General features: G+C 40.3%; 2 protein-coding genes across 5 annotated transcripts; both read left to right on the top strand.

Annotated features, from left to right (window-relative positions):
• The first annotated feature begins 871 nt into the window (after nt 1-871).
• Nucleotides 872-7206, top strand: klhl26 (kelch-like family member 26). The gene is made up of 3 exons (XM_058638550.1): nt 872-1013; nt 2722-2904; nt 3318-7206. The coding sequence occupies exons 1-3, from the start codon at nt 964-966 to the stop codon at nt 4906-4908; spliced, it is 1824 nt and encodes a 607-aa protein (XP_058494533.1). The 5' UTR covers nt 872-963; the 3' UTR covers nt 4909-7206.
• Nucleotides 7207-8018: 812 nt separating this feature from the next.
• Nucleotides 8019-22544, top strand: crtc1b (CREB regulated transcription coactivator 1b). 4 transcript variants are annotated; one of them, XM_058638547.1, is made up of 14 exons: nt 8021-8186; nt 11130-11246; nt 11709-11836; nt 12895-12954; nt 13208-13302; nt 13826-13896; nt 13981-14024; nt 14138-14361; nt 14818-14969; nt 15427-15672; nt 16668-16754; nt 19551-19637; nt 19723-19897; nt 20981-22544. In XM_058638547.1, exons 1-14 carry the CDS (start codon nt 8061-8063, stop codon nt 21190-21192), a joined length of 1824 nt encoding a protein of 607 aa, XP_058494530.1. In that variant the 5' UTR covers nt 8021-8060; the 3' UTR covers nt 21193-22544. The 4 variants fall into 4 exon arrangements, with proteins under 4 accessions (XP_058494532.1, XP_058494530.1, XP_058494529.1 ...); XM_058638546.1 differs by having other exon boundaries at nt 13811-13896; XM_058638549.1 differs by lacking the exon at nt 11130-11246 and having other exon boundaries at nt 8019-8186; nt 13811-13896.
• The last annotated feature ends 2287 nt before the right edge of the window (nt 22545-24831 follow it).

The raw sequence follows: 24831 nt of genomic DNA, 5'->3' as shown, positions 1-24831 counted from the left end.
TGATCCAACGGCTGTGTAAAAAGAGGCGGAATGTTGCCGCAGACCTGCTTGTCTGATGTCAATCAAGATGTCAAACACCGGCCACTGTCTCCCTCTTGTCAGGCGCAAACGAGACATATTTTTGAAAAAACCTTAAAAATAAAAAAATAAAAATAAAGAAATAAACAAGCAAAGAAAAGAAACCCAAACTGGGGTCAAGCCAGCTGAAGGAGTTTCTCCTTATATCAAGTGGTCGTACAAGAGCTGCAGTCATAATTACAAATGTTATTTATTTCTTATATGTTGTTATACTTGTAAATGATGTATATTTTATTATCCATAGCTTTAATAAAGCATGAGTCGTGTACTTTACAGTCAATCCTGTGTTTACTTTTTTATATCAACATTTTACACTACTTCTCAGCACTGATAACGGGCTTCCCACATTGTCCCACATAAAAATTCTCTTTGTCCTTTATTTACTGTTGGGATCTGGACACCCTGGACTCGTGGCCCCCCACTTAATTTAATGTGGCCCGCCATTCAATATCAAGTTGATCATGTATTTCTGTGTGTGTTATATTAATTTTGCATCAAAAAACTTTATACTGTAAACTATATATACGTCCATATCAACAGAGCAACTTTTATTTTGAAATAAATAAATACTGGCCACATTAGATACTCATTCATTGGTCCCCAGGTCATTTGAGTTTGAGAACCCTGTCTTAGATGGTCCATGTCACAGTAGCGCCTCTCAATGGTCAGACACTGTCAGTACAGGGGGAGGACAGGTAGTAAACAGCCGGTAGGTATGGAGAGGTCATCACCGTCTGGAACACAGACAAACGGCTGCTCTCTGTCTGTGCTTCAACATCAGGCGGTGTCCACTCTCGCCACACAATGAATGGGTCAGTGGTGCCGTTGACCTTGTCCCAACACAAGTCCTGAAAATGCCCTATGTGAGCGGCTCTGTGCTCGAACATGGCGGAGTCGGACGGCGGGGATTTTGCCTTGAAACCGTCGCAGAGCAGGTGAGTGAAGCGGAGAGAGGATGTGCTGTGCCCGCGCTGCTGAACAGTTCTGTCGGTGTTAACTGTGGATGTAACACCACGGCTCCGGGACTGCAGCCCCACTCTGAACCCGCTGGACTGTCCCGGCGCCGCGGCGTGACACCAGGAATCACCGAGGCTCTGACCAGGCCCCCGGCATCGGACCGTCTGGGTTTCCAGCTGTGGAAATAAAGCGAGGATGTAAATATTGGCCATTCAGAGCAGTTTACAGACTTGAACACGTTAATTTTTTTTACCTCCATGGCTAAAACAATACGGTACTTTGTTCGTAACGGTGATGCAGCCAAGCTAGTTGATCTTCCTGCAGTAATAAAACATTGGACTGCAAATCGCACTTGTTTATTAATGACCAATTAATCGACAAAAATGTCACAACATTTCTAACAAGTTGTAGAAGATATTTTTAAATGTCATAAGCAATGCAAAAGGTGGTATTTTAATAGAGCGTATGTTCATTTTTTATTATACTTTAACTACTCTTTTTTTATAAATAGCTTATTTACTCTGAGAAATTGAGTCAATGGGACTAAGAGCAGCTGCAGTTCGAGGTTAAAACCTCAAGGCTTCAATCTGTCATTTGTCTGTCTTGACAAGGTCCCTCTTAAATAAAGCTCCTTATCTCAGTTTGTTTGCTTGGTTAAATTTCAGTTAAATTGATATAGTTTCCAATTGCTATTTCTGTTGACTAATCCTTCTTGTGTTCTTCTAGTCTGTGATATGTGAAGTTACAAATAGAAAACAAAAGATGCATGTAAACAGAATGACTCAGAGCTGCCGTTATCAGTAAATAACACCTGGGGTTTTCCCACAAAGTAAAAATGTCTGTTGTGAAGGTGGAATACTGTGTCCAAGATCGCAAACTCAAAAATATTGTCCTAGATATACATTTTTGAAAGTCTAATTTTATGCTGCTTCACAGGGATCAGTACTTGTTCTATTCAAAAAAAGTATGTGTGAGTGTGTGTGGACATCATCATCTTATATTTGGGGCAGCATGGTGCGTAAATAATTATTTTTTCCATTGATTGCTGATTGCTTAGACCTGGTTGATTTATTATCTGGGTTTTGGATGCATCTATATGTAAATTTTAGTCCATAATTTAGCTTCATGGATGTTTATGCTTCTTTAAAAGGGATTTTTTATCGTTAGTTATTTTCCAAGGTTGCAGCTGTATGAGGGAAAAGGGTTCCATATCCATGAAGCATGGAGACACAAAAAGTTCAGGAAATATGTTGAGGTATAAGAGCACAGTCGTATCTGAAATGATTTTTCACTTGGACAGGGTTTTTGGATCTGTATACAGGCAAATGTTGATTTTCATTCACTATTTCATGAGGTCACTAGTGTATTGTAGTGCATATGGTGGCTTGCAAATCACCACCTCAAATATGAAACCACAACTGTGTCCTCCTCTAATCATCTGTGGTGTCACATTTTATGTCAAAGGATTAAAAAAAAAAAGACTTTGATGACTTTGATGTGATTTGGACAGACAGACACAGATGCGTGAAAACGACAAATATTTTCACATTTGATCAACATGTTGGACCACGTAGAAGCATGTGCTTTTGATGAAAATTGTAAAATAGAACATTGAGAATTTAAGTACTGAAAGGTGCAGTAGTCCTTGATCCACTGATGTGACAAAGCCTTTTTTGTCTTTTTCAGTATGGTTAACAAGAATAGCACCCTGCGCTGTACTTTCTCAGCTCAGAGCCACAGTGCCATCCTGCTTCAGGGCTTGTCGGTCTTGCGAGCGCAGGGCCAACTACTTGACGTCGTGCTGGCCATCAATGAGGAGCGCTTCCAGGTCCACAGAGCTGTGCTGGCGGCTTGTAGTGATTACTTCAGGTTAGTGAAATCATAGGACTTTTCAATGTCCATTTACATTTTAAATTAGAAGCACTTAGTGGATGTCCTCTACCAGAGCCATTTATATAGAGTGCACTGTTAGAGCAAGCTGCAGTTCATAGATCAGCTCCACTCAAAGCTGTTTAGTTGGGAGTGGGAGGAGTTTGAGAATCTCACAACCAAACAAAATGCAAAACTTTGCACTCATTTGGGCTTTTTTAATCTAATATTCCAGATATTTAATGCAGAAATGCTGCCATAAAGAAAACAAAAATCTCTTCTTGAAATGGTCATTTTGATTTAATGTGCTATGTACACCAATCCTTAAACAAAATATCCAGTGAAGACAAATGCTTTAAACTTGTAATGACTGTATATGATATGGAATTGTAATGCCTTTTTTTGTGCTTCAGGGCAATGTTTACCGGAGGAATGCGGGAGTCAAAACAAGACACCATTGAACTGAGGGGTTTGTCAGCGCGTGGACTAAAACATATAATCGACTTTGCCTACAGTGCCGAAGTCACGTTAGACCTGGACTGTATTCAGGATGTCCTCGGAGCAGCTGTGTTTCTTCAGATGGTCCCTGTCATTGAGCTCTGTGAGGAGTTCCTTAAGTCTGCGATGAGTGTGGAGACTTGCTTACATATCGGCCAGATGGCCACCACCTTCAGTCTGTCTTCCCTAAAGGAGTCTGTGGATGCCTTCACCTTTCGTCACTTCCTCCAGATTGCTGAGGAGGAGGATTTCCTGCACATTCCCATGGAGCGCCTCATCTTCTTCCTGCAGAGCAACAAAGTGAGGAGCTGCAGTGAGATCGATCTCTTCCATGCCGCCATCAGGTGGCTCCAGTATGACAAGGCTCGTCGGGCTCAAGCCAGCAATGTCCTCTGCCATGTCCGTTTCCCACTAATGCGCTCATCGGAGCTGGTGGACAGCGTTCAGACAGTGGATATAATGGTGGAGGATGTGCTGTGCCGCCAGTATCTCCTTGAGGCCTTCAATTACCAGATCCTTCCCTTCCGGCAGCACGAGATGCAGTCCTTACGGACACTCGTTCGCTCTGATGTCATATCACTCATCACCTTTGGTGGCACCCCGTATACAGATAACGACCGCACAGTGAGCACCAAGATGTATTATCTCCCTGACATCACTTCCCGGCAGTTTAAAGAGCTGACAGAGATGGACACGGGATGTAGCCACGCTTGTGTAGCCATACTTGATAACTTTGTGTACATTGTTGGTGGACAGCACTTTCAGTACCGCAGCGGTGAGGGTGCAGTGGACAGCTGTTTCCGCTATGACCCACACATGAGCCAGTGGCTACGCATCCAGTCCATGCAGGAGGCCCGTATTCAGTTTCAGCTCAACGTGTTGCAGGGCCAGCTATATGCCACTGGTGGGCGCAATGGATCCGGAAGTTTGTCATCTGTGGAATGTTACTGTCCAAAGAAGAATGAGTGGATTTATGTGGAACCATTAAAACGCAGGATTTGGGGTCATGCAGGAACTTCCTGCGCAGAAAAACTGTATATTTCCGGGGGTTATGGCGTCTCACTGGAGGACAAGAAAACTCTTCACTATTATGATCCACTGTCAGATCAGTGGGAATTTAGAGCTCCCATGAATGAAGCCAGAGTGTTGCACACCATGATCAGCACTAGGGATCGAGTGTATGCTCTGGGTGGTCGCATGGACCATGTGGACCACGAGGACCGCTGTTTTGATGTTCTGGCAGTTGAGTATTATATTCCAGAGAATGACCAGTGGACCACTGTCAGCCCCATGAGAGTTGGGCAGTCTGAGGCAGGCTGCTGCCTACTGGACAGAAAGATCTTCGTCGTTGGAGGATACAACTGGCACCTGGACAACGTCACAAGCATTGTGCAGGTCTACAACACAGAGACAGATGAGTGGGAACGGGATCTGCACTTCCCAGAGTCTTTAGCTGGCATTGCTTGTTCAACAGTTATACTTCCACAAAATGCCACACAATGCTAACGTGCGACTGTGAAGGTTTCTGCCAACCGTTGAGTTATCACAAGTTGTGAACATAATGTATGTGCATGTGCATTTAAGAATTGAACTGGGACAATGGACTTTAAAGCTACTTAGCAGCAGTTGCATATTATTTTCTTCTCTTGTTTTTCGGAATCAGACCTTTTTAAAAAAAGAAAACTTTTTATGTTGGACAATTTTATGATACATAAATAAGCTATTGAATATAGACTTTACATTCATTGACGAGTGTTAGGAATTATGTAAATATCATTCTTTGATAATTTTTTACACTCTCCTTTCAGGAAGATTACTGACAAATGAGCTGGAGAAATACTGTCTGCCTTCTAGAAAAGCACCAGTGAAATTTTAAACACAAAATTTCATGACACAACTATGTGATTAATAACCAATGTTAAAAGTGTTACAGCACGGCTAGTGCTGCTTCCTCACAACAAGAAGGTCAGGAGTTCAAATCCCGCTTTGACCGTGGGCCTTTCTCTGTGGAGTTTACATGTTGTCGCTGTGTGTGTATGTGTGTGTGTGTGTGTGTGTGTGTTTGGACTTCACTGGGTGCTCCAGTTTCCTCCTACAATCCAAAAACAAGTGGACACTCCAAATAAACTGTAGAATGTGAGAGTGAATGGTTGTTGGACTGGTGACCTGTCCAGGGTGTACCCCGCCTTTCGCCCTATGTCAGCTGGGATTAATTCCAGCCCCCCTGTGACCCTCATGTGGTGGAAAAAATGTGAAAGTTTTTATGGCACAAATAGACTCTTTGATTTCACCATTTAAGTAGGTGTGATTTTGAAATTAATGTAAGTTAATATTTGCCGTGCAAAGACTCAAACATAATGTTTTAGTGTTATTAATGTAGGGCTGCAACTAATGATTATTTTCATCATCGATGAATCTGTCGATTATTTCCCTGATCCACCGAGTACTCGTTACGGCCATAAAATGTCAGGCAATGTTGAAAAATGTTGAATGTTTTTTACTAAGTTATGTTCTTGAATGTCTTCTGTTTTTGTTTATTTGGATTTCTTTGTTGTGTGAAGCAAAGAAACCATAAAATATTCACATTTAAGAAGCTGAAAAATCAGATAATACTCAAGCTGATTAATCGGTTATCAAAATAGTTGACAATTAATGTACCTTCTTTGATTAATAATCAATTTTTGGAATAATTGTTGCGGCCCTACTTTAGTGTGATTTTTATTTTTTGTCAATCAAACCACAAAGATAACAAAAAATCGTATCTTATTGTATCTTGTTAAAGGCCCCAATCACCAAAGGACATATCAATGTACAGAAATGGTTGCACAGTATACACAAGTTTTGTTACCACGTCTCAACTAAATGATACAATGTGACATCACATTCCAATGTTTTTGTTTGTTTGACTTTATTTGCTACTGCCCTCATTTTTTCCTGAGCTGAAAACTTCCACCTCAACACCACAAACTACTGTAGGCAGCTACATAAATCTTTAATGCGACTCCACTGTAATGTCTGTGTGCGCGCTGCTGTTTGTGAGTCATGTTGCATTCCATTCAGTACATGCTGTTGTCCATGTGGTGTAACATTTAAAACTGATGCTAGTGTTGTCTTTTGGGGGAACGTTTAATCCATTGCTGCCGTTAACATTCCTTCATTAAGACCTGGTATTAAGAGCTGTCCTGAGTGATCCGATGACCTGCAGATTGCTCTACATACAGCACTGAATTGAACGCTCCCAATCTGTCCTGAATGTGTTGTCAGATCCGATCACACAAACCACATTGGAAGATGGTTTAATGACACACACTCCCAAGCCTGCAAGAACGCAATCTGTCCTCGGAGGGATTAGAGGCACCTTCCTGTAATCTGTACAGTCAGACTCTTTAAAACATAATTTTGTTCTTGGAAACTGACATGAAGTAGTTGTGTTTTTTTGAATACAGGGTGGGGGGGAATCCAGACGAGACACATCCAGGACACAAATGTCTCAGCTTGTGTTGTCATTTGACTCAATTTTTGCACTTTTTTCACAGCAGGATTTACAAGACATCTGATTTTGCTGCTGAAGTTGTTGATGTACTTAATGTGTAAATAAGGAAGATGCAAGATGAAAGTTTGTGTTATTATTTAAATATTCTCATGTCGCCTGTTTGCCTCTGTGTGTCTTTGGCCTGCTCTACCTGTGAAAGCACATTGTATTGTTGAAGTGCAATATAGAGGAAATGACTTGCAGTCAAAGGGGAATGTAAACATTTGTGTAGCTTTATCTGCATCCTTTATTAAAGGTATATCATATTTTTATGGTGCTTTTGTTTTTCCTATCTTGATTATGTATTTCCACATCGAGACACTGCTCTGCAATACAAAAGTCAGAGTTTTACAAGTCTGTATACAGAGAAAAGAATGCTATTTAATCTAATAAGAAAAGACTGGACTTTTTTTATTAAGACTGCAACTATCATGTTAATCTGCAGATCATTTCCTTAATCAAGAATGCTGGCCCAGTATATAAAAACAACTATAATAATACATCCCGGATACTTAAAATGGAATCTTATAAGTCTGACCTACTTGAAAAAGATTTCATATTTCAATTATATAAAACAGAAAACTGATACTCTGATTTAAAACCTCACACTTGCCAAGTCATTAGATTGCATGGACATTTTGTTCTTATTGACATTGAGAAACAGCAGTATTTCTCAAAACAAATCCAGGCAGTTGTGCGATCACTTGTTCTTTCACAAACAATCAAGATGTTTTATTTCATAGTTACTTACCTACTTAACACTAAGTACTTGGGTTGTATTATAAAAAATAATGCAATGCAATTTCACGTAGTCAAATTTGATTAATATCCAATTTTGGTAAAAATCTGTCTGTCTGTCTGTCTATCTATGCATCTTCTACAAGTTTAAGTGTCAAGTATTCAGTGACACACATGAACAACTGAAGCCTAATTAATGATGCTGATAAAGCATGTTTGTCCTGCCATATCATGCATTACAGTTAAAAGCTTGCCGATATGTATTAGACCATAATTTTGTAGTTATTTATTTATTTTTATTTACTTTAAACAGACCGTGCGTGATGACGAGCGAGGCCCCGGCGTAGTGCGTAACGTAACATTCCATTGAGAAGAAGAGGGGGGAAAAATGGCGTCCTCTAACAATCCTCGCAAATTTAGCGAAAAAATCGCTTTGCATAATCAGAAGCAGGCGGAGGAGACAGCCGCGTTCGAAGAAGTCATGAAGGACTTAAACATCACCAGAGCTGCCCGGGTAAGACCACCACACCTCGGCTGTGTACATTCTGTAGCATCGCTGTTTTTTTTGGTTTTTTTTTAACCCCCCTTCTAACCAACGCTGCGGAGATGAATGTGAACACTGGGATGCTGGATTAGCGAACGTAAATATTTAACGCCCGCATCATTAGCATCATAAGTAGCAGCGTCGGTGTAACTGTGCCTTCTAACAACACCCTGGCCTTGTTCACGATGCTAAAATAATAATAACGTCTGTGGCTTAGCTAGTCTGAGTGATGTACACCTGTGCTAGATGACATTTCATCCGCTAACAGTCGACTGACGTGTAAACCTTTCTTCACGACAAGCGACGTCCAACCGTTAGCTCAGTGTTGAGCCTTTACATTACAGACTACCTCCAGTTAATGCTCTCACATTCCTTCTTTATTAGCACGAGGGCAGTTGTATTCGTGGTGAATGAATGAATGAATTTTCAGTCAAGCTAACTTTGACAACATACCCTCAACTGTCAAAAAGCTGTTTATCACAAGGGCAGCTAATGAGTGATTATATATATATACACAAATAGGGCTGCCTCTAACGATTATTTTCATAAACGATATATCTGTGTTATTTTCTCAATTAATCGAGAAATCGTTTGGTCCAGATTTCTTTGTAATATGGAGCAAAGAAACCAGAAAATATTCACATTGAAGAGGCTGAATAAAACCCAGAACACTTGCTTTAATTTCTAAAAAAATTATTATTCGATTATCAATATAGTAATTGAGTGTGTGTGTGTATATATATATATATATATATATATATATATATGTATGTGTGTGTATATATATATATATATATATATATATATATATACACATATACAGTATCGATTCATATTTGATTAATCGAGTCATTGTTTCAGCCCCTAATATGTACATATATAAATATACAGTACACATACACAAATGTGTGTGGTACAACTTTGTTCAATGTAACAGAATATCAATTATTTATAATAGGGCTGAAACAATTAATCGGTTATTAATCAATTACTAAATTCATCATCCACTGATCAACTCTTTTGATAATCTTTTTTTTTTTTTTTTTTTAAAGAATTAAAACACATTTTCTGATTTTTCCAGCTTCTTAAATGTGATCTTTCTGGTTTCTTTGCTCCAATCGACAAATAAATCATCAAAACTGAATAATTTTTCGTTTGTGGACATGACAAAAATATATGAGAACATCGTCATTTCCAGGTTTGAGAAACGCTGGTCAAGATTTTGACATTTTATGGACCATCTTGATAATCGATTAATCTGAGTGTTTTTTTACACAATTAAAAAAAAATATTTTTGAAAATATAACAAATAATATAACAAATATAACAAAACGTAATCATTTTTCATTAGTGGACATAAGACATTTGAGAACGTCATCATTTCCAGGTTAGAGAAACACTGATCAGCATTTTCTTACATGCAGCCGTAATATATACTGACATGGTTTTATGCCTTGCACTAACGCACTTTGTCATATAACACATTGAATGTACCCCAGATGTGTGAAATATTTTTGTGTTTAACAGATGTTTTTGTCCAGTTAAGTGTGAAAAAAACACTTTACAGGTTTCCTTAATCTTCCCTCAAGTGCAAAAATCACTCTCTAGTCAATGTGACATTTGTCATGACATTTATCAAAAAAATGCTAATTCTATTATCCTAATTATTATTATCATCATCATTATTATTATTACATGACTACTATATTATTAGTTCTATTTAAAATGTATAAGATGTGTGACTGCATAAATACTCACATTTGTTTTACCAACTAAATCTTTATCCTTTGGAAAGGGACGCTAATTTGGTTGTAATCAAAATAGCTAATGGATCCACCAATTTAGGTTATTGTTCCACCTCATTTATAAGTTGAAATATAATTATTATCCTAAGCAACTTAGTGAAGAGCTGAAATGATTGGTTATTTGGACAATTATTATACTGATTTGTGTGTGTTGTAGTGTTCTGTTTCGTGCAATTGTAAAATAGCTGTTGTTTGGCCAAAACAAACTGCTTAAAGAAAAGCAGGTTACTATTTGCCTCCCATTTTAAAATACATTATACTCATTATTTAAACAAATCAGCAGATAAATACAGCAGCCCTCTGTCATAACACTATGAGCCTTCAGAAAATAGGGAAAATGCCCATTATGATTTCAATCTGATTATAGTGTGTTAGAACAAATCTTAATATTTTTGAATGATAAAACAAGACATTTTAGATTTTTGTGGAAGTGAAAATAGCTGAAACAATCAGTTCTAAACATTTTTGTCAGATCAATCATTTAATCATGTAATCGTTTCAGCTTATTTTACCAAAGAAAGAAGGTCTTGGTACCAGGAACATTTGGGCCATTTGTTGGAATGATGCCCACTAACCAGTCACCAAATACTGCATCAGTGACCCGAGCTGTTCTGTCATTTAATGCATGGAGAAGAAATTTAGCTTCCTTGATTTGTGGTCTCTGCCAGATTTGTATTTGTTGCCATCCAAATATCAACCCATTGCATTTGGTCAGACCAACCTCGCCACATTTCATTTTTGGTGAAGGAGGCCTTCCATCATGGTGTTTTTGTAATAACATACATGATACATGACCTCTGTGAGTAACATTTGTATGCCGACGTGTGGCTGATGTAATAGCCAGATGTGTTACATGGAAAGTCTGTTTGTAATAACACCAGCTGTCAGTCAGGTGTCACTTTTTAAAGATGTTGTCTGCCTCTTGGTTGATCATGAAATGGCCACATCTGCCTGTCTCATTGTGTTTTCGTCCGTCCTTTAATGGATTGTAGTGACTGTTCATTTCACCACTGTGGACAGAAGGGCTGTTTTTTCATTTTAGCATCACTTTTGTTGTGAATCAGAACGATCATTCACTCATGCTTTCATGCAATTTTACTTTGCACAGCTGCAGTTACAGAAGACCCAGTATTTGCAACTAGGGCAGAATCGTGGACAGTACTATGGAGGCTCACTGCCCAATGTCAATCAGATTGGAAATGGCAACATTGACCTGCCTTTTCAGGTGAGCCCTTAGCCTCTCGGCTGGTAAATCAAAGGTTTGTTCTTGACCAGTGTACCTTTCTTAGCTGTTGGACATACATAAGATGCAGATACCTGTAGTATTTGTGAAAGATTGGCTCAAAACAATGACTCCTTTTTAAAGAAAGTCTACAGGATCATCTTAAATTAGGAGGGCAGTAAAGGTGTGACTAGGTTGTGTTTAGGTACAGGAAGTAGCATAGAAGGTTTTTTTTTTACAGGATATGCCATTTTGCCATTTGGTTCCTAAATTTTAAAGTTTACCATTGCTTGTCATGGCTTTCCATCTTTAAATACATTTGCCAACTCAAGCACCAGTATGGGGGGCCCATGGCTTGACTCATTCAGAAAAGAACACATTTACACCATTTATCCTAAGACATATTTTTTGTGCCGTAGGTTCATTGGTTTTCCTATCCTCATTCACCTCATGTGTTCACTCTAGAACTCGGTGTTGGATACCAGCCGAACGACCAGGCACCACGGGCTGGTGGAGCGCGTTTACCGCGACCGAAACCGCATCACATCTCCTCACCGCAGGCCGCTGTCGGTCGATAAACATGGACGCCAAATATCCTTTGTTTCAAATGGTGTGGTGACGAAATGTTTTTAATTATCTTGTAAATGCTTTGCCTCGGATTTGCCTTTATCGCAGTAAGACTTGCGCCTTTATCTCGTTATGGACTACGTTTGACACTTGTGACAAGTTTGCACGCGAGTTAAGTTCAATTTCAACATTTCTGGAGACATAGCATTATCTGAGATGGTTTCAGTTGGCTTTACTCATTCCTCCATGTGTACTGTTGCTATTATTAATGCTCGCAGACACAAACACACTGGACATTGATTGACAGATATATTTGACACTACACCAGAACTTGGAACAAAATGTTTTCTATTTGGATCATCTTCAAGCACAAACATTTTATTTATGGTAGCCAGGTCGATGAAAAGTGATTAACATAGCTGATAGAAGTAGAAAAGTAAAAATGTCTTAGTTTGGAGTACATAATGGAGTGATGCTATGAATGGAAGAGTGATTTCTCTGTATTACCAATGACAAAACATTAGATGTGGTGATGATGATCTATCTTCCCAGTGAGGTGAATTTCAGAGCTTGTTAGTGAATGATGTGATATGAGACAGTGATTATTCCGAGAACTCTGTTCCACCATTAGATAAAAACACTGACTCAAGTAGAGCTGGGTTCAGAAAATAGATTTTCCAATTCATCTCAGTCTTCATTTGAAAGGTCTGACATTTATTTATAAAGTCCCTTTGATTTTAGTCAAATTTCCTGTATTTTAATAAACATAAATATTTTAATGAAACACAGTATTAGAGAGGTCCAGAATGAGTACAGTTTGTAGCCTTAGTTCTGTGAACATCTATTTCACAACCAGGCAAAATTGGTAGGGAAACATATCAGGAAAACAAATAGAATTATTTTTTTTTTGGGACCTTGTGAATTGGAATCATCAATACCCACAGCCATATTCAGAGTAATTAAATTGCAGGATTACCTGTGTGTACATGTATCAGGTTGAATCAGCCATAAAGCACAAAAGAATGGATTAGCCCAGATCCATTTTACATCTCGTCCGTTTCATTTGCCTTAACTAAATTCACATTGACAGCTGTCCTTACAGCTCCGTTTACCTCTCCCCACCACCAGACACTAGCTGGCGAAGGTAGGTAACTTCCCCTAGTCTTTTCGTACAAAGTAATGGCTACTTCACTAAACCAAACGTAACTCGTCTACATATTACAAGTCTTTGTCCATACAAAACTTTACTCACTTTACTAACTCAATTAATAAAATGCAGAATACTGGTAATGATGGTGTTTCCAAGAGTTGCTGTAGTTTCTGGTAATTTGTTTGACACTGTTTGACACTCAAATTTTTTTGCTCTAACTTCTGATCTTTCTGATACATACATGCAGGACAAATTCAGACTCTGCCTTACATCAGAGCACTATGAATCCGAAGCCCCAGGATGTGTTTGCAGGGGGGTCACAGGAGCTGCAGCCTAAACGAGGTAACACAAGTTCCAGTTACAAGGACATGAAGCTACTTGCTTTTATTAATTAATGTGTACTAGTGCAGGCAGCAAAGCAGCTCAAGGAGTTGTTGACAAAAATGGATCTGAAGACTTAGTATTAAATATTTATGGCGTAAACCAACACTGATCTACCGTGAAGCACTACCTCGGTTTTTAGTGCAGCATAGAAAACACAGCTGTAGAGTAAGGTCACATCTCTCAATGAAGCTTACTCATGTACAATCTAGGTAGGAGGATCAATAATTCACCGATTATCTATGGATTATGTCTTTTTGTGTGTGATGCTCTGCCACAATGAAGCCAAGATTACCTGGCATCCACTCTGTCTGGTCACCTTGCTATTTTTAGAGATGCGGGGATTTAGTGCACAACACCCTACTCTGCATGACTGGGTGGGAAATCGATGACTCACTTCTTGCACTGATTTGAATTGTTATGTGTTTTGTCTCAGCAAGCAAATGTGTCTTGCTGTTTTACTAATTAGTACTGCTGCTAACAGTGCCTGGGATGGAGAATTCCGACTCTAACGCTGACGAAGATGCACAGGAACAGTTGTGGAATGATGAGAAGGTACTGATGGGTAAGGGAGGGGCTACAAAGTGGACAGTTGTTACGATTTACCATATGCAGCTCACATCTACATTTTGTTCTTAGGATGATACATCAAACCCCAACACATGTGATGTCCCTGGAATCAAGTAGGTGGCATTAGACATGTGTCTCATGTCAGAACGTCTAGGGATTTTTTCATAGAAGAAGTAAAAGGATTTCTCATGAGTGATGAAACCTTTCTTCTTTTTTTTTTTTGTAGTATTTTCCCATCACCAGACCAGGAGTTGAACCCATCCGTGCTCCCTGCTGCGCACAACACTGGGGGTTCATTGCCCGATCTGACCAACATTCAGTTCCCGCCTCCACTGTCCACACCACTGGACCCCGAGGACACCGTGGCCTTTCCCTCGCTCAGCTCATCCAACAGCACAGGAAGCCTGACCACCAACCTCACCCACCTGGGCATCAGCGCAGCCAGCCACGGTAACAAGTCCATCTTATCCATGTACATTATGTCGGGAGTTGAATTATTCAGGGGTGGGTGGGGTTGAGAAGCGTTGATCCTGGCAAGTTCCTGAATGACTGGGTTTTTGTTTTGGAGCAGAACAGTTTACTCCTGAATAATTTCATGGGTGCTTCTTTTTCTTTTCATTTGTTCTACAACATGTTTGCAACCATCTCACTTTAATAGCGCAATGTTGCTGTTGCTTCCAAGTGTAAATATTGACAACACTACTTCGCGGATGAAAGGAACAGCAAAGTGTTTGGCGCACCAGTGTGACCTAAGGGAAAAACTTAAAAACTAACTTTGTTTTTAAGTTTTCTTTTCTTCTCTTCTCTTCAGGAACATGACGTGAGAGTTGACTGTTACACAATCCACTCATTAACTGTTGACATTTCAGCTACACATTTTCAGCCTTTGCTTGTTTTCCTTCCCAGGGATTCCCACCTCATCCCAATCTACCATGACTGCGACGGGACAGCGCCGGCAACCTCCTGTGGTGCCCCTCACCCTCTCCTCTGACCTCCACCTCCAACAGTCAACGCAGCAGTTCTCACCCACCCTGTCCTCACCTGTTAACATCCCACAGGTAAGCATCTGCTGAGCTCACTTTTCAGTTTTGGTCTGGGTTGTTTTGTTACGCCAGTAGAAGACTCAAAGTCCGTGATGGAGCACTTTGACTCTGGAAGGAGAATAGCTTAAATTACTCACAAAATAACCATCCCAGTTACAATGGGGTACAATGTTTGTAAATGTTGGTATATAACTGAATATTACTTACAGAAACTTGAAGATGAAGATGAGCCTTTTGAACATGATGGCCATACCTACAGTACTTGTTTTGAGCCAGAGTAAACTGATCTGAACAGAGTAGCTGCTGTGACATAATGCTGTGACTCCCACAGTGGGCGAATGCTTATATAGTCAAGAGTGGGACCTGTTGATGTCCAAAATTGAAAAATGTGTTACTTCCCCTTTAATTCACAACACAAGAGCTTATTGGAAAATGCATAAATAGAGTCTGTGAGTGTGCGTTTCTTCTTCAGGCCATACCAACAGAGTCGATGACCTTGGAGCAGCAACTTTCCCAATATCCACTTTTCAGTCAGTTGACGGCTCAGGCTCAGGCTCAGCTGGTCAGCGACCTGCAGAAGCAGCAGCAGGCCTTGTCGCAGGGCATCCAGCTCATCACTTTCCCACCTCCAGCCTCCACTGCTACATCCACTGCCACTGCCAGCAGCTCCTCCCCAGACAGCCAGAGCCAGACAACCGCCAGCATCGGTGTCAGTTCGGTAAGAAGCCAGGCTTTACGGTTAACCTTGTGAAATGACTGCAACCATTTTGCTAAATCTGAAGCTTCTATTCATTTTCTCATTTTATTTTTCTTTCCAGATCTTAGTAATTATCCCTACACATGTTACTGGGCTTTGGCATTAGTTTATAATTTTATATAATAACCTCTTTACACTCGGGATAATTGTATTAGTTGTCCTTAGAATTATTGCATCCACATTTTGCACTTTTCTCAGCCTCTAGGTCAAAGGGACAGTTTTTTTTTATGTGTGGTTATATGATGTATTGACAAATAATCAACACTGGCTTCACCCAGCTCGGCCTGGGATCAAGACAGTGACTGTCATCGCACCAAAATCGCAGTAATTTTGCATTATGACACACAGGAGTTGTTGATTTACTCCTGATTCCATCAGCAAATGTTGAAATGTTTGAAATCCTTTATACATATTTAAGCGTCACAACCGTAACAAGGCAGCAGCAGGGCAGCAGCTCCTGTGTGCCGATGATTTAAAATCACGGTTTACAAACCAGTCTGTTTAATGGTGATGATAATGCACGTAACATAATCTTGATATCATAGACCTGTGCAGGCGTAGATTGATATTGGGGGAGCCTTTTATTAAGTTAAGTTTTTTTTCTTCTTTCCCTGATGGCAGCCATGTTATTAGTTTGAGCAGGTCAGTGTTAATACTATGTCAATAACTCATGCAGCCATAATAATAATAATAATAATACTAATAAAGAAAACTGAGCTATCTAATAAAGCATTTTGGGATGAATATGGCGGGTGTTTCTATCCTACAGTCACATTTCCTTATTTTCTGGCCAGCCTCAAAGTTTTCCCAATGTTTATAGGGATTTGGTTTGATTTCTCACCTTCCACTTATACACATTATACATGCTGAGCAGCTTCTTCACTCAAGCACACATTGAGATTTGTTTGTGACACGGCCTGACACTTAGTTCTAGCTAATCCTCTTCCCTCCAACAGTACCGCAATCAGACTGGCTCACCAGCCACTCAATCTCCAACCTCCCCAGTCTCCAATCAAGGCTTCTCCCCTGGCGGCTCGCCTCAAGTAAGGGCCCACCCACCGAGCTAGCTGCTTGGTGGGTGCTGTTTGGGGAAGGGCTTTGCACCGGGGGGCGGGGGGCTGCTAATTGTCAATGAGTCAGGCTGCTTTTCGTTTTCTCTGTATCAGCAGTTAAACAATCATGGTGTCGGCACCTGCGTAACTCATTTTTTTCATCACCACTGTCGCCATTTACTGTGTGCATGACAACGTTTGCCATAGTTTGTCGATGGAGGCACTGACCATTTTTTTACTGTGAATATGCTCATGCAACGAAGGTTTGGAAGTTTGAGCAGCACATGACTGAAACTCTGTTCTTTTCTGGTGAGGTGTAGTAATAGGTGTGAGGTTGCATCCGTACTACACGTTTTTATTTTGTGTATATTTGATTAGCGGATGAAAGAATTTTATGCCGGATGCTTCCTGAGGCCATCCGTGCTTTGGACCGGCACAAGGAGTACTGTACACTAGATTAGAGATTTTAGAGTGTCCAATTAACAATGAGCAATGGGGATTGGTTGCCTTGTTCAACCCTTCAGTCACAAGCCATTTGCCATTTTGAGAGAGAAGCACTATAACCACACAGACACAGAGTCATGGACAAGAACAAGCTGTGGGTGTGCAGTACAGCTGACTGCATGGAATCTGTTCATTCAGTATTCAGTAAAAATAGTGACTGTGAAAAATAGGTTCAGTACTCACCGCCGTGTCTGAATTTGGGCGTATTCTAGTGAGCATCTTTGCAGGTTACTTTTCATTGATACTAGTTGGCTACACTGCCTAACCATCTCCAAACACAAGAGTATGATGGTGACAAAAATGACAAAGATGGGGACAGTGAACGCCAGCGCAAGAGAGAGAGGTGGTGTAAAGTAGCACATTGACGTCTACGTGAAAACGCAAGGGTATTGAGAAGTGTTTTGGTTTTTCAAGTCTCCTAAAACGCTGTTTCTGTGTGGATGAAATGATAATACGATACAGCTATGCGTATTCACCTAAACTTGTTTCCGTGTTGATGGCCCCTTCGCTCACTAAAGCTTGGGCAAGACCGGGTGCGTGTGTGATGGCTGCATTGCTGATCTGCTGCTTCTTGCTCACCTCTATTGCTCACACAAGGGCCTGTGTCTGCCACACCTGTGCATACACAGTGTTGTGTTTCTCACATGTTTGATATAAACATTAAAACTGTGGTCAAAGACAATTTGACATGCTCTGTTTCGCTGTGAACTGAAAAAGCTCTCTTCTCCAGAAGAGCAGCAGTGCTCAAGTGGTTGTTGCTCACGTCACACATGAGTGGAACAATTATGGGGAAATTCAGTACTTGCACACTTGCAATTTTATTGTGTGTACATGTACTTTGGTAAAAGGGTTTGATATTTGTACTGACTACCATATTTCTGCTATTGTGACTTCCCCTCGTCAGCAAAACACATCACATAATCTGTCACTAACTCCTGCACTTTAACTTGGACTAATTAATACACTTTTGATCTTGTCAAAAATGGATAGACGATAACTGCTGGTGTCTACTCTTATGTGCTATGCTTCATTGTACCATACGTTATCTATTTTACCATAAAGTGGAACATAATTTGCACTATTGAAGAAGACCTAAAACTTGCAATTGAGAGCATTAATTGCTCAGGAAAATGTTTGCTGATGATATAAATCAAATGGGAATAGGCTCATTTTCCCATAGACTCCCACTGGTTAATTGGAGTTCTTTTTGCAACCAGCAGAGTTGCCCCCTAGTGGCCATTCAATGTATTCTCCTGGTTGCTTTCAGAACTCATCCAGAACACGTCCATTTTTCATGTGGTTTCACAGTCATTCTCTTTCATTCTTTGAGTCACTACAGGACCACTCTTTGAGTCACTTGACATCTGTTATTTACACAAACACAAATCACTGTTGCTGCCTCCATTTAGGGAGGATTCATAGGGAGCTTTATTTCAACCTCGAATAACAAAAATGTTAGGTAGCATGTGTTTAAAAATACACTTTGTTTTGGCTTCCAAGGTGCAAAGCCACTTCAGCCAGGGCTGGAGGCCACATTGAGAAAATCAATGACTCTGTCATCTATGAAATCACCTTTAGTCAATTGGTGTTGATTCTGAGTGGCACTTTTTCTTTCATTGTAGAGATGTGGGACACAGGTTTGGGCAAGACTGACTGTATTAAGGAGAAATAAGCAACAGAAATACTTTTCTTTTAATCCAAAAATAGATAAATGTATAAACTCAAGCAGATGCAAGTGTTTGAGATGATAACCTTAAATAATTGTACTCTGACCAGCCTCGATCTAATTGTCGATAAAGCAAACACATAATATTATTTTTCTTATTTTTTTCCTCAAACCTGTACAGCAGAAAAGTAGAATATGACAAAAGCCCCTCAGGTTGATGGATGTCAGAATTTCCCTTTTAACATGTTGATCTGTGTTTGTGTCTTCATGAATAGGGCTGTCGTGGTCAGGGCATCACTGCACTGTTGTCTCCTGATCACCAGGATGAAACTAACAAACAACCATGTCATGTTCATACTTAAGTTCTGTATCTGAGTTTTTTTTGTTTTCTTTTCTTTTTGTCTCTTGACCACGACGGCTCTGATCACAAAACCATTTGCTTTGGTCACTGCTCAGTCTGACACTTCGTCGTGTTTCTGAGGTCCTTGGTTTGCTTGTGTTTTCTGTTCTTCCATGCTTGCGGGGCCCGGACATTTTACCTTGTGTCTAATTTTTGTTTGTTATGCAGCGGCTTTGTTCCCAGTTGTTCTGAAATATGGTTTACCTGTCTCCTCCAGCACATCCCCGTGGTGGGCAGTATATTTGGCGACTCCTTCTATGATCAGCAGTTGTCATCGAGGCAGACCAATGCACTTTCTCACCAGGTGACACACAACGCAGCAACAGTAAAGAGCAGTGACGCATGTTTTCTTTACCTTTTACGCTACGTCGTTTCTCTCTGGTTTCCAGCTAGAGCAGTTCAACATGATCGAGACCCCCATCAGCTCCACCAGCCTTTATAACCAGTGCTCCACCCTCAACTATACACAGGCGGCCATGATGGGCCTCACTGGGAGCAGCCTACAGGACTCTCAGCAGCTCGGCTACAGTAGCCACAGCAACATCCCCAACATCATCCTAACAGGTAGCCACAGCTGTTTGCCCATTAGAAAGAGTCTTACCTCGTTCCTCGCCGCTTTTCTTTAAATCAGTTCCAGCTATTTGGTCATAGAAGGTGGACAATAAACTGCAGCTACTTTTCTATTTACTGGGTTGTAAACGCACCACATACCTTCACCTTAGCTGCACGACACACACAGTTTGGCTTCTTTTCCATCATGGAAATGATGCCCCTTCTTCATGTAAATAATATGTGATAATCTATTCAGTTTATAGTTTACAGTTGGCTTTAACAATTCTACAGGTTAATCAGATTTATGTAAAAGTAAATGCAGCCTTTTTGCTATAAGAAGGAATGAATGGTAGAATCAGAGTTGTTCATAATCCTAATGCATCATATTCAATCCAACTGTACTTGTTGGACCCACTCGTAGTATCTTGAAATGGACAGTTTTATCAGCGTTACAAGAAGCAAGCCCCGATAACGTTTGATAACTCACAAATGTCTTTAAATACAAACTGTGATGACATTAATTGAACAACACTTGACAGTGTTGCTTCGGTCAAAAAATGACTTCGAAAATGACCTTAAATCTGTTCTGCGTAACTCTTACAATGCGACACTGATCAAGTTTATCAGCTCCACGTGACTCGTTCTGTGTTTCTCAGTATAGCAGTGTTTAGATTTCGTGTCTTCCAGCGATATCCCTGCACTGCACACAGGAAGGGATTTATGTCGGTACACATGGAGGCAACAGCAGCATTGTGCTAGTGAAGTGTGACGACTGCAAACAGGTCAGTGTGTGACAAATGCACAAAGAAGCACCCAGGAAAGATTCAAAGGTAAATTCTACTGCTTCAAAAAACTCATTTCCTCCGCTCCTGCACTGCCGGTCTGTACACCGACTTCCTTCCTCAGACAGGTCTGATAGTATTGTTGCACACCATTTTATAATGTTGCTTCATTTGTGTTCACAAAGACCTAACAAACGCAGAATAACAACGTCAACAAAACTGTTACGCACTGCAGTTTGAGTGTAGTTTGAACATGAACATGAAACCTGCCTGATCTTTCTCGGATGTCTGTCTCTTATGTTGCATCACTCAGTCACAGGTGAGTCTCCGCCGAGCCTCTCCAAAGAGCTGACCAACTCTCTGGCCGGTGTCGGCGACGTCAGCTTTGACGCGGACTCTCAGTTCCCCCTGGACGAGCTGAAGATTGACCCGCTCACCCTCGACGGGCTGCACATGCTCAATGACCCCGATATGGTGCTCGCCGACCCCGCCACCGAGGACACGTTCAGGATGGACAGGCTGTAACATATGAGGCTCAATGTGGCCAAGAAGGAGAAGAAGAAGAAGAAGAAGAAAACGAAGAAAGAAACCCACACACTAACTTGTGAACAGAGAGAAGCAAAGGGCGGGAAGAACCCTCTCCCTTGTTGCATGGCTGTCCAGCTGTCTGACCTCGCCCTCGTCTCCGTGAAGCTCTCTGAAATGACGCACCACCAACAGCAGGGAATAAGACGTCCAGTGGCTTGCTGGGGAATGGCCTCGCTGTCAATTTGAATGAGATTGGTCGCTCAGCGCTTTCGCTAGCCTGCTGTGTTTACAGTGTACCATTACATGCCACATAAATTCCAAAAAAAAAAGAAGAAGAAAATGCACATTTGACAATGTTTTTTTTTTTCCTTTTCATATCCACGTTTTGTTTTTGTTTTTATATTTGCTGGTAGCAGGAAGCTGCTAGGACATTGGGCTAAACGGTTTGGCAATCTGATGAATTGGTTTTTCCCTTTATGCTGTAACAGCTTTCTATTTCACACTCAAAGCTTTATTTTTGACAACCAAAAGTTATTTTCATCATGTACTGTATGTTTTGATGCTTTACGTATGTATATGTTCTATTTATTTTATTTTATTTTATTTATTTATTTATTTCGGTTCAAGATTGATTTTATATTCTATTTACTAATTTAAATTTGATGCCAAAATGCTCTCTGTAAGCATAGTGTAAATTTGCACTCATGTGGTTTGTGTCTATTTATGAAGTACCAACATATTTATAAATGTCTTTGTTAAGCTACTTGGTTAATGAAGGAGTGCAAAATCTCCCCATAGTTGCTCTTTGGTGTTCGATGTGCCATTCTCTGATGTAGAGACGCGGTAGACGTTGTAATGCTGTAGCCCGGCGGTCAAATCCAAGCGTCGTCGTTTCCAGTGATGATGGGTCGGTTGTAATTACCTTAAATTAACGTTTTTTTCTCAGAAAAATAATCAGGTATTTCTATTGAACTGGAAAGCAGGAGAAAAAAAAATAGATTTATTGCCAGTGAAGAGCCAATACACGTTCAGACCGACGCAGTCTGTTTTTAAAAGTGAAATCTCCAAACGTCGTCACTGTGAAATCACCTGATTTTGCCTTACATGAGTGTTCCTGCTGTTCCACTTAAGTGTCTGACGTGACAACGTATTTTCGTACCTTATTGTAACATTTTCTTGTATTTGAGAGGAACGTCACTTTTGATCAGTGATATTTGTGATTATGTTGTGTAAGGTTTGACAAATCGATGTACTGTATTTTGTAGCGGTACAATTTATACCCAAATTGTTGATGTTTTTTAAAGTGGGGCAAAAAAAAAAAAGAAAAAGCAAACAAAAAAAAAAGAAAATCAAAGGATGGTTTTTGAGTGATTTGCAAGGTATAGTGCAATTATGGGGAGGCTTTTTGCTCCTTGACAGGGAAGCTCTTACAAAAACGCTACTGACCTTTGCCACAGTGGTCATCGAGAACAACCGTACTACGAAACAGTGTGCAGTCACTTTAGCGGTGACCGCGTCACAGCCTTTAAATGGTATCCATGCAATTCATTCTTCAGAGTTTATGATTATAGGCATATTTTTATCAGAGCTACAAAATTTAACGATGTACTGAAAGGCCAAAAAAGATGAGTGTATTTATATATTTTAAAGTATTTTATGCAATTTTATTTCTATTCAGTGTTAGTGACGACTAAGAGGGCACCGCGAGAGCCGCACACACGGAGATTGTGTTGTGTTGTGTGGATTACTCCCGAGATGAGTTACAGTATTTCACCGAGAGCAGCTTTAAGTGAAAAGTGTTCACACACATCACACTGGAACATGTATATACTCTTAATTATGTGTGTGTGTGTGTGTGTGTGTGTGTAGAGAAAAATGTGTCGGAAAACAAACCACGTGAGATTTTAATCCGTCTCAGCCTTTTGTCAAGAGTTTCCCTGAGAGTCGTGTGCAGGTCTGTGGGATCATGTTTGGTATATTGTAATGTTTGTGTACAGATGTGCTCATCATTTACTCGCATAAAGCGCGGATGGGATGATGGGAAAAGGAATCATGTTTGGGTTGTACATTAGGATTAAGTTGAGATGTTTGCTGTTTGCTGTACTCTCTCTCTCTCCCCCTCTCTCTCCATCCATGGTTGTGATTCCTATGCAAATGAGACAAAAACATTTACCCTTCAAGGTAAAAGCTCCTGATGTTTTTTTTTTTATTATTTGGTTGTATTATTTGTTTCTTTGTTTAAAACATTCTAGAAGTTAAGCTGGATTTATAGTTCACAAATGGTGTAGTCATGGAAACAAAGGTGCAGATGGAGGTTTGAAATTACCGTGGGGGAGACTTAATTAATATATAAAGACGCCGCGTCCAGTGCAAACCCACTCGCGTTATTATGATGTCCAAACAGCGGTGCAGCGTTTTGTGATCGTTTTCGTCTAAATATTGTGTAAGAATATGTCAAATATTGCCGGCATGATGATGATGATAATGATGATTATGAAGAGAGAAGGATTTCAAGGGCTCTGTAGACTTTCACATAACAATCGCACAGCTCGGTTTTCTCTTTCAGCTGCTGGACAAATTAGTATTCCGAGATTAAACTGCATCTGTGCTATAGATTTTAATGAATTGATGCCAGAGAATATGAGATTAGCAGGTTTTGGAGGTTTGCAGTGGTGCTATGACAATCAAGTAAATTCATTTCTACACCTGAAAAAGCATAAATCCAGCTTTCTTTTGAAATGAGCTTTATTTTCTTTTGACGTTTCCACACTGTTTTTGTAAGTCACACACCCTGCTTTTCCTTTCTTTAATGCACTGGCTGCATCTCTGCCTCTTCACCAGTGGATTCCTTCTGTGTGAAGTCGCTGCTCAAGAAACAAATGTGTTGTCTCTGTTCCTAAAGGAACTGATCCCAAACTTCAAATTGACTTTACCGTTACTGTCGTTAAGCGTAACAAAGAGGCCCCGAGATGCAGACACTTCAGCAGAAGCTGATTTTCTTTTTGTTTTTTTGTTATTTTGTTTTTTTAAATCCCTTATCAAAAGTATTGTGTTACAGCCAATTGTCACCCTTGCGTTGCCATTAATGCCAGTGGGTTTGAGCCTTTCTGTCATCCTGACCTTGTACATAATATGCTATAGCTGAAACAAAATGCATGACTTTACTGACGGTCCAAACCTCTCTCAATGAAGGTCTACTTTTGCTCTGCAGGGTTGATTTGTGTAACACGTAGCTTACGTTCAAAGGGATGCATGTATGGGTCTGTTTTGTGCGACACTGAAGTCCTGACTCTGTTACCTCCATCTCTGTATTACGGTAACTCCATAAATGATAAAAGAATGTATTTTCTTTGGCAGTGTCTTGCCTGTTGCCAAATGACCCTGAGCTTTTGGTTTCCGGGCTTCTCTCTCGCTCTCTCTCCTCTCTCCTCTCTCTCACACTCTGCACCTCAGTTGAGTCTTTCTCACTGTTGCTCGTTCTTACACTTTCTCTTCCTGCACCAGGGCATCTTGCTTTGGCTCGAAAAATGGAAGCAGGTTACGTCTTGTGTCGATTGCAGATTAGCACGGGCACTGGTTGTTTGCATATGTGGACTTTAAATAATCTGTCAACCGCATGACATGATAGACACATCA

This window comes from Solea solea, chromosome 9 (assembly GCF_958295425.1).
Source record: "Solea solea chromosome 9, fSolSol10.1, whole genome shotgun sequence".
Lineage (NCBI taxonomy): Eukaryota > Metazoa > Chordata > Actinopteri > Pleuronectiformes > Soleidae > Solea > Solea solea.
Note: the sequence above shows the minus strand (reverse complement) of the source record. Positions and strands in the feature narration are given on the sequence as shown.

What these genes read in the sequence shown, in the direction of transcription:
- klhl26 (XM_058638550.1), top strand. Translation starts at nt 964, where the DNA reads ATGGCGGAGTCGGACGGCGGGGATTTTGCCTTGAAACCGTCGCAGAGC. An exon ending in TTGAAACCGTCGCAGAGCAG is followed by an intron (nt 1,014 to 2,721) that starts GTGAGTGAAGCG and finishes TGTCTTTTTCAG; the next exon opens with TATGGTTAACAAGAATAGCA. An exon ending in GCTTGTAGTGATTACTTCAG is followed by an intron (nt 2,905 to 3,317) that starts GTTAGTGAAATC and finishes TTTGTGCTTCAG; the next exon opens with GGCAATGTTTACCGGAGGAA.
- crtc1b (XM_058638546.1), top strand. Translation starts at nt 8,061, where the DNA reads ATGGCGTCCTCTAACAATCCTCGCAAATTTAGCGAAAAAATCGCTTTG. An exon ending in ACATCACCAGAGCTGCCCGG is followed by an intron (nt 8,187 to 11,129) that starts GTAAGACCACCA and finishes TACTTTGCACAG; the next exon opens with CTGCAGTTACAGAAGACCCA. An exon ending in CCAATGCACTTTCTCACCAG is followed by an intron (nt 19,638 to 19,722) that starts GTGACACACAAC and finishes TCTGGTTTCCAG; the next exon opens with CTAGAGCAGTTCAACATGAT.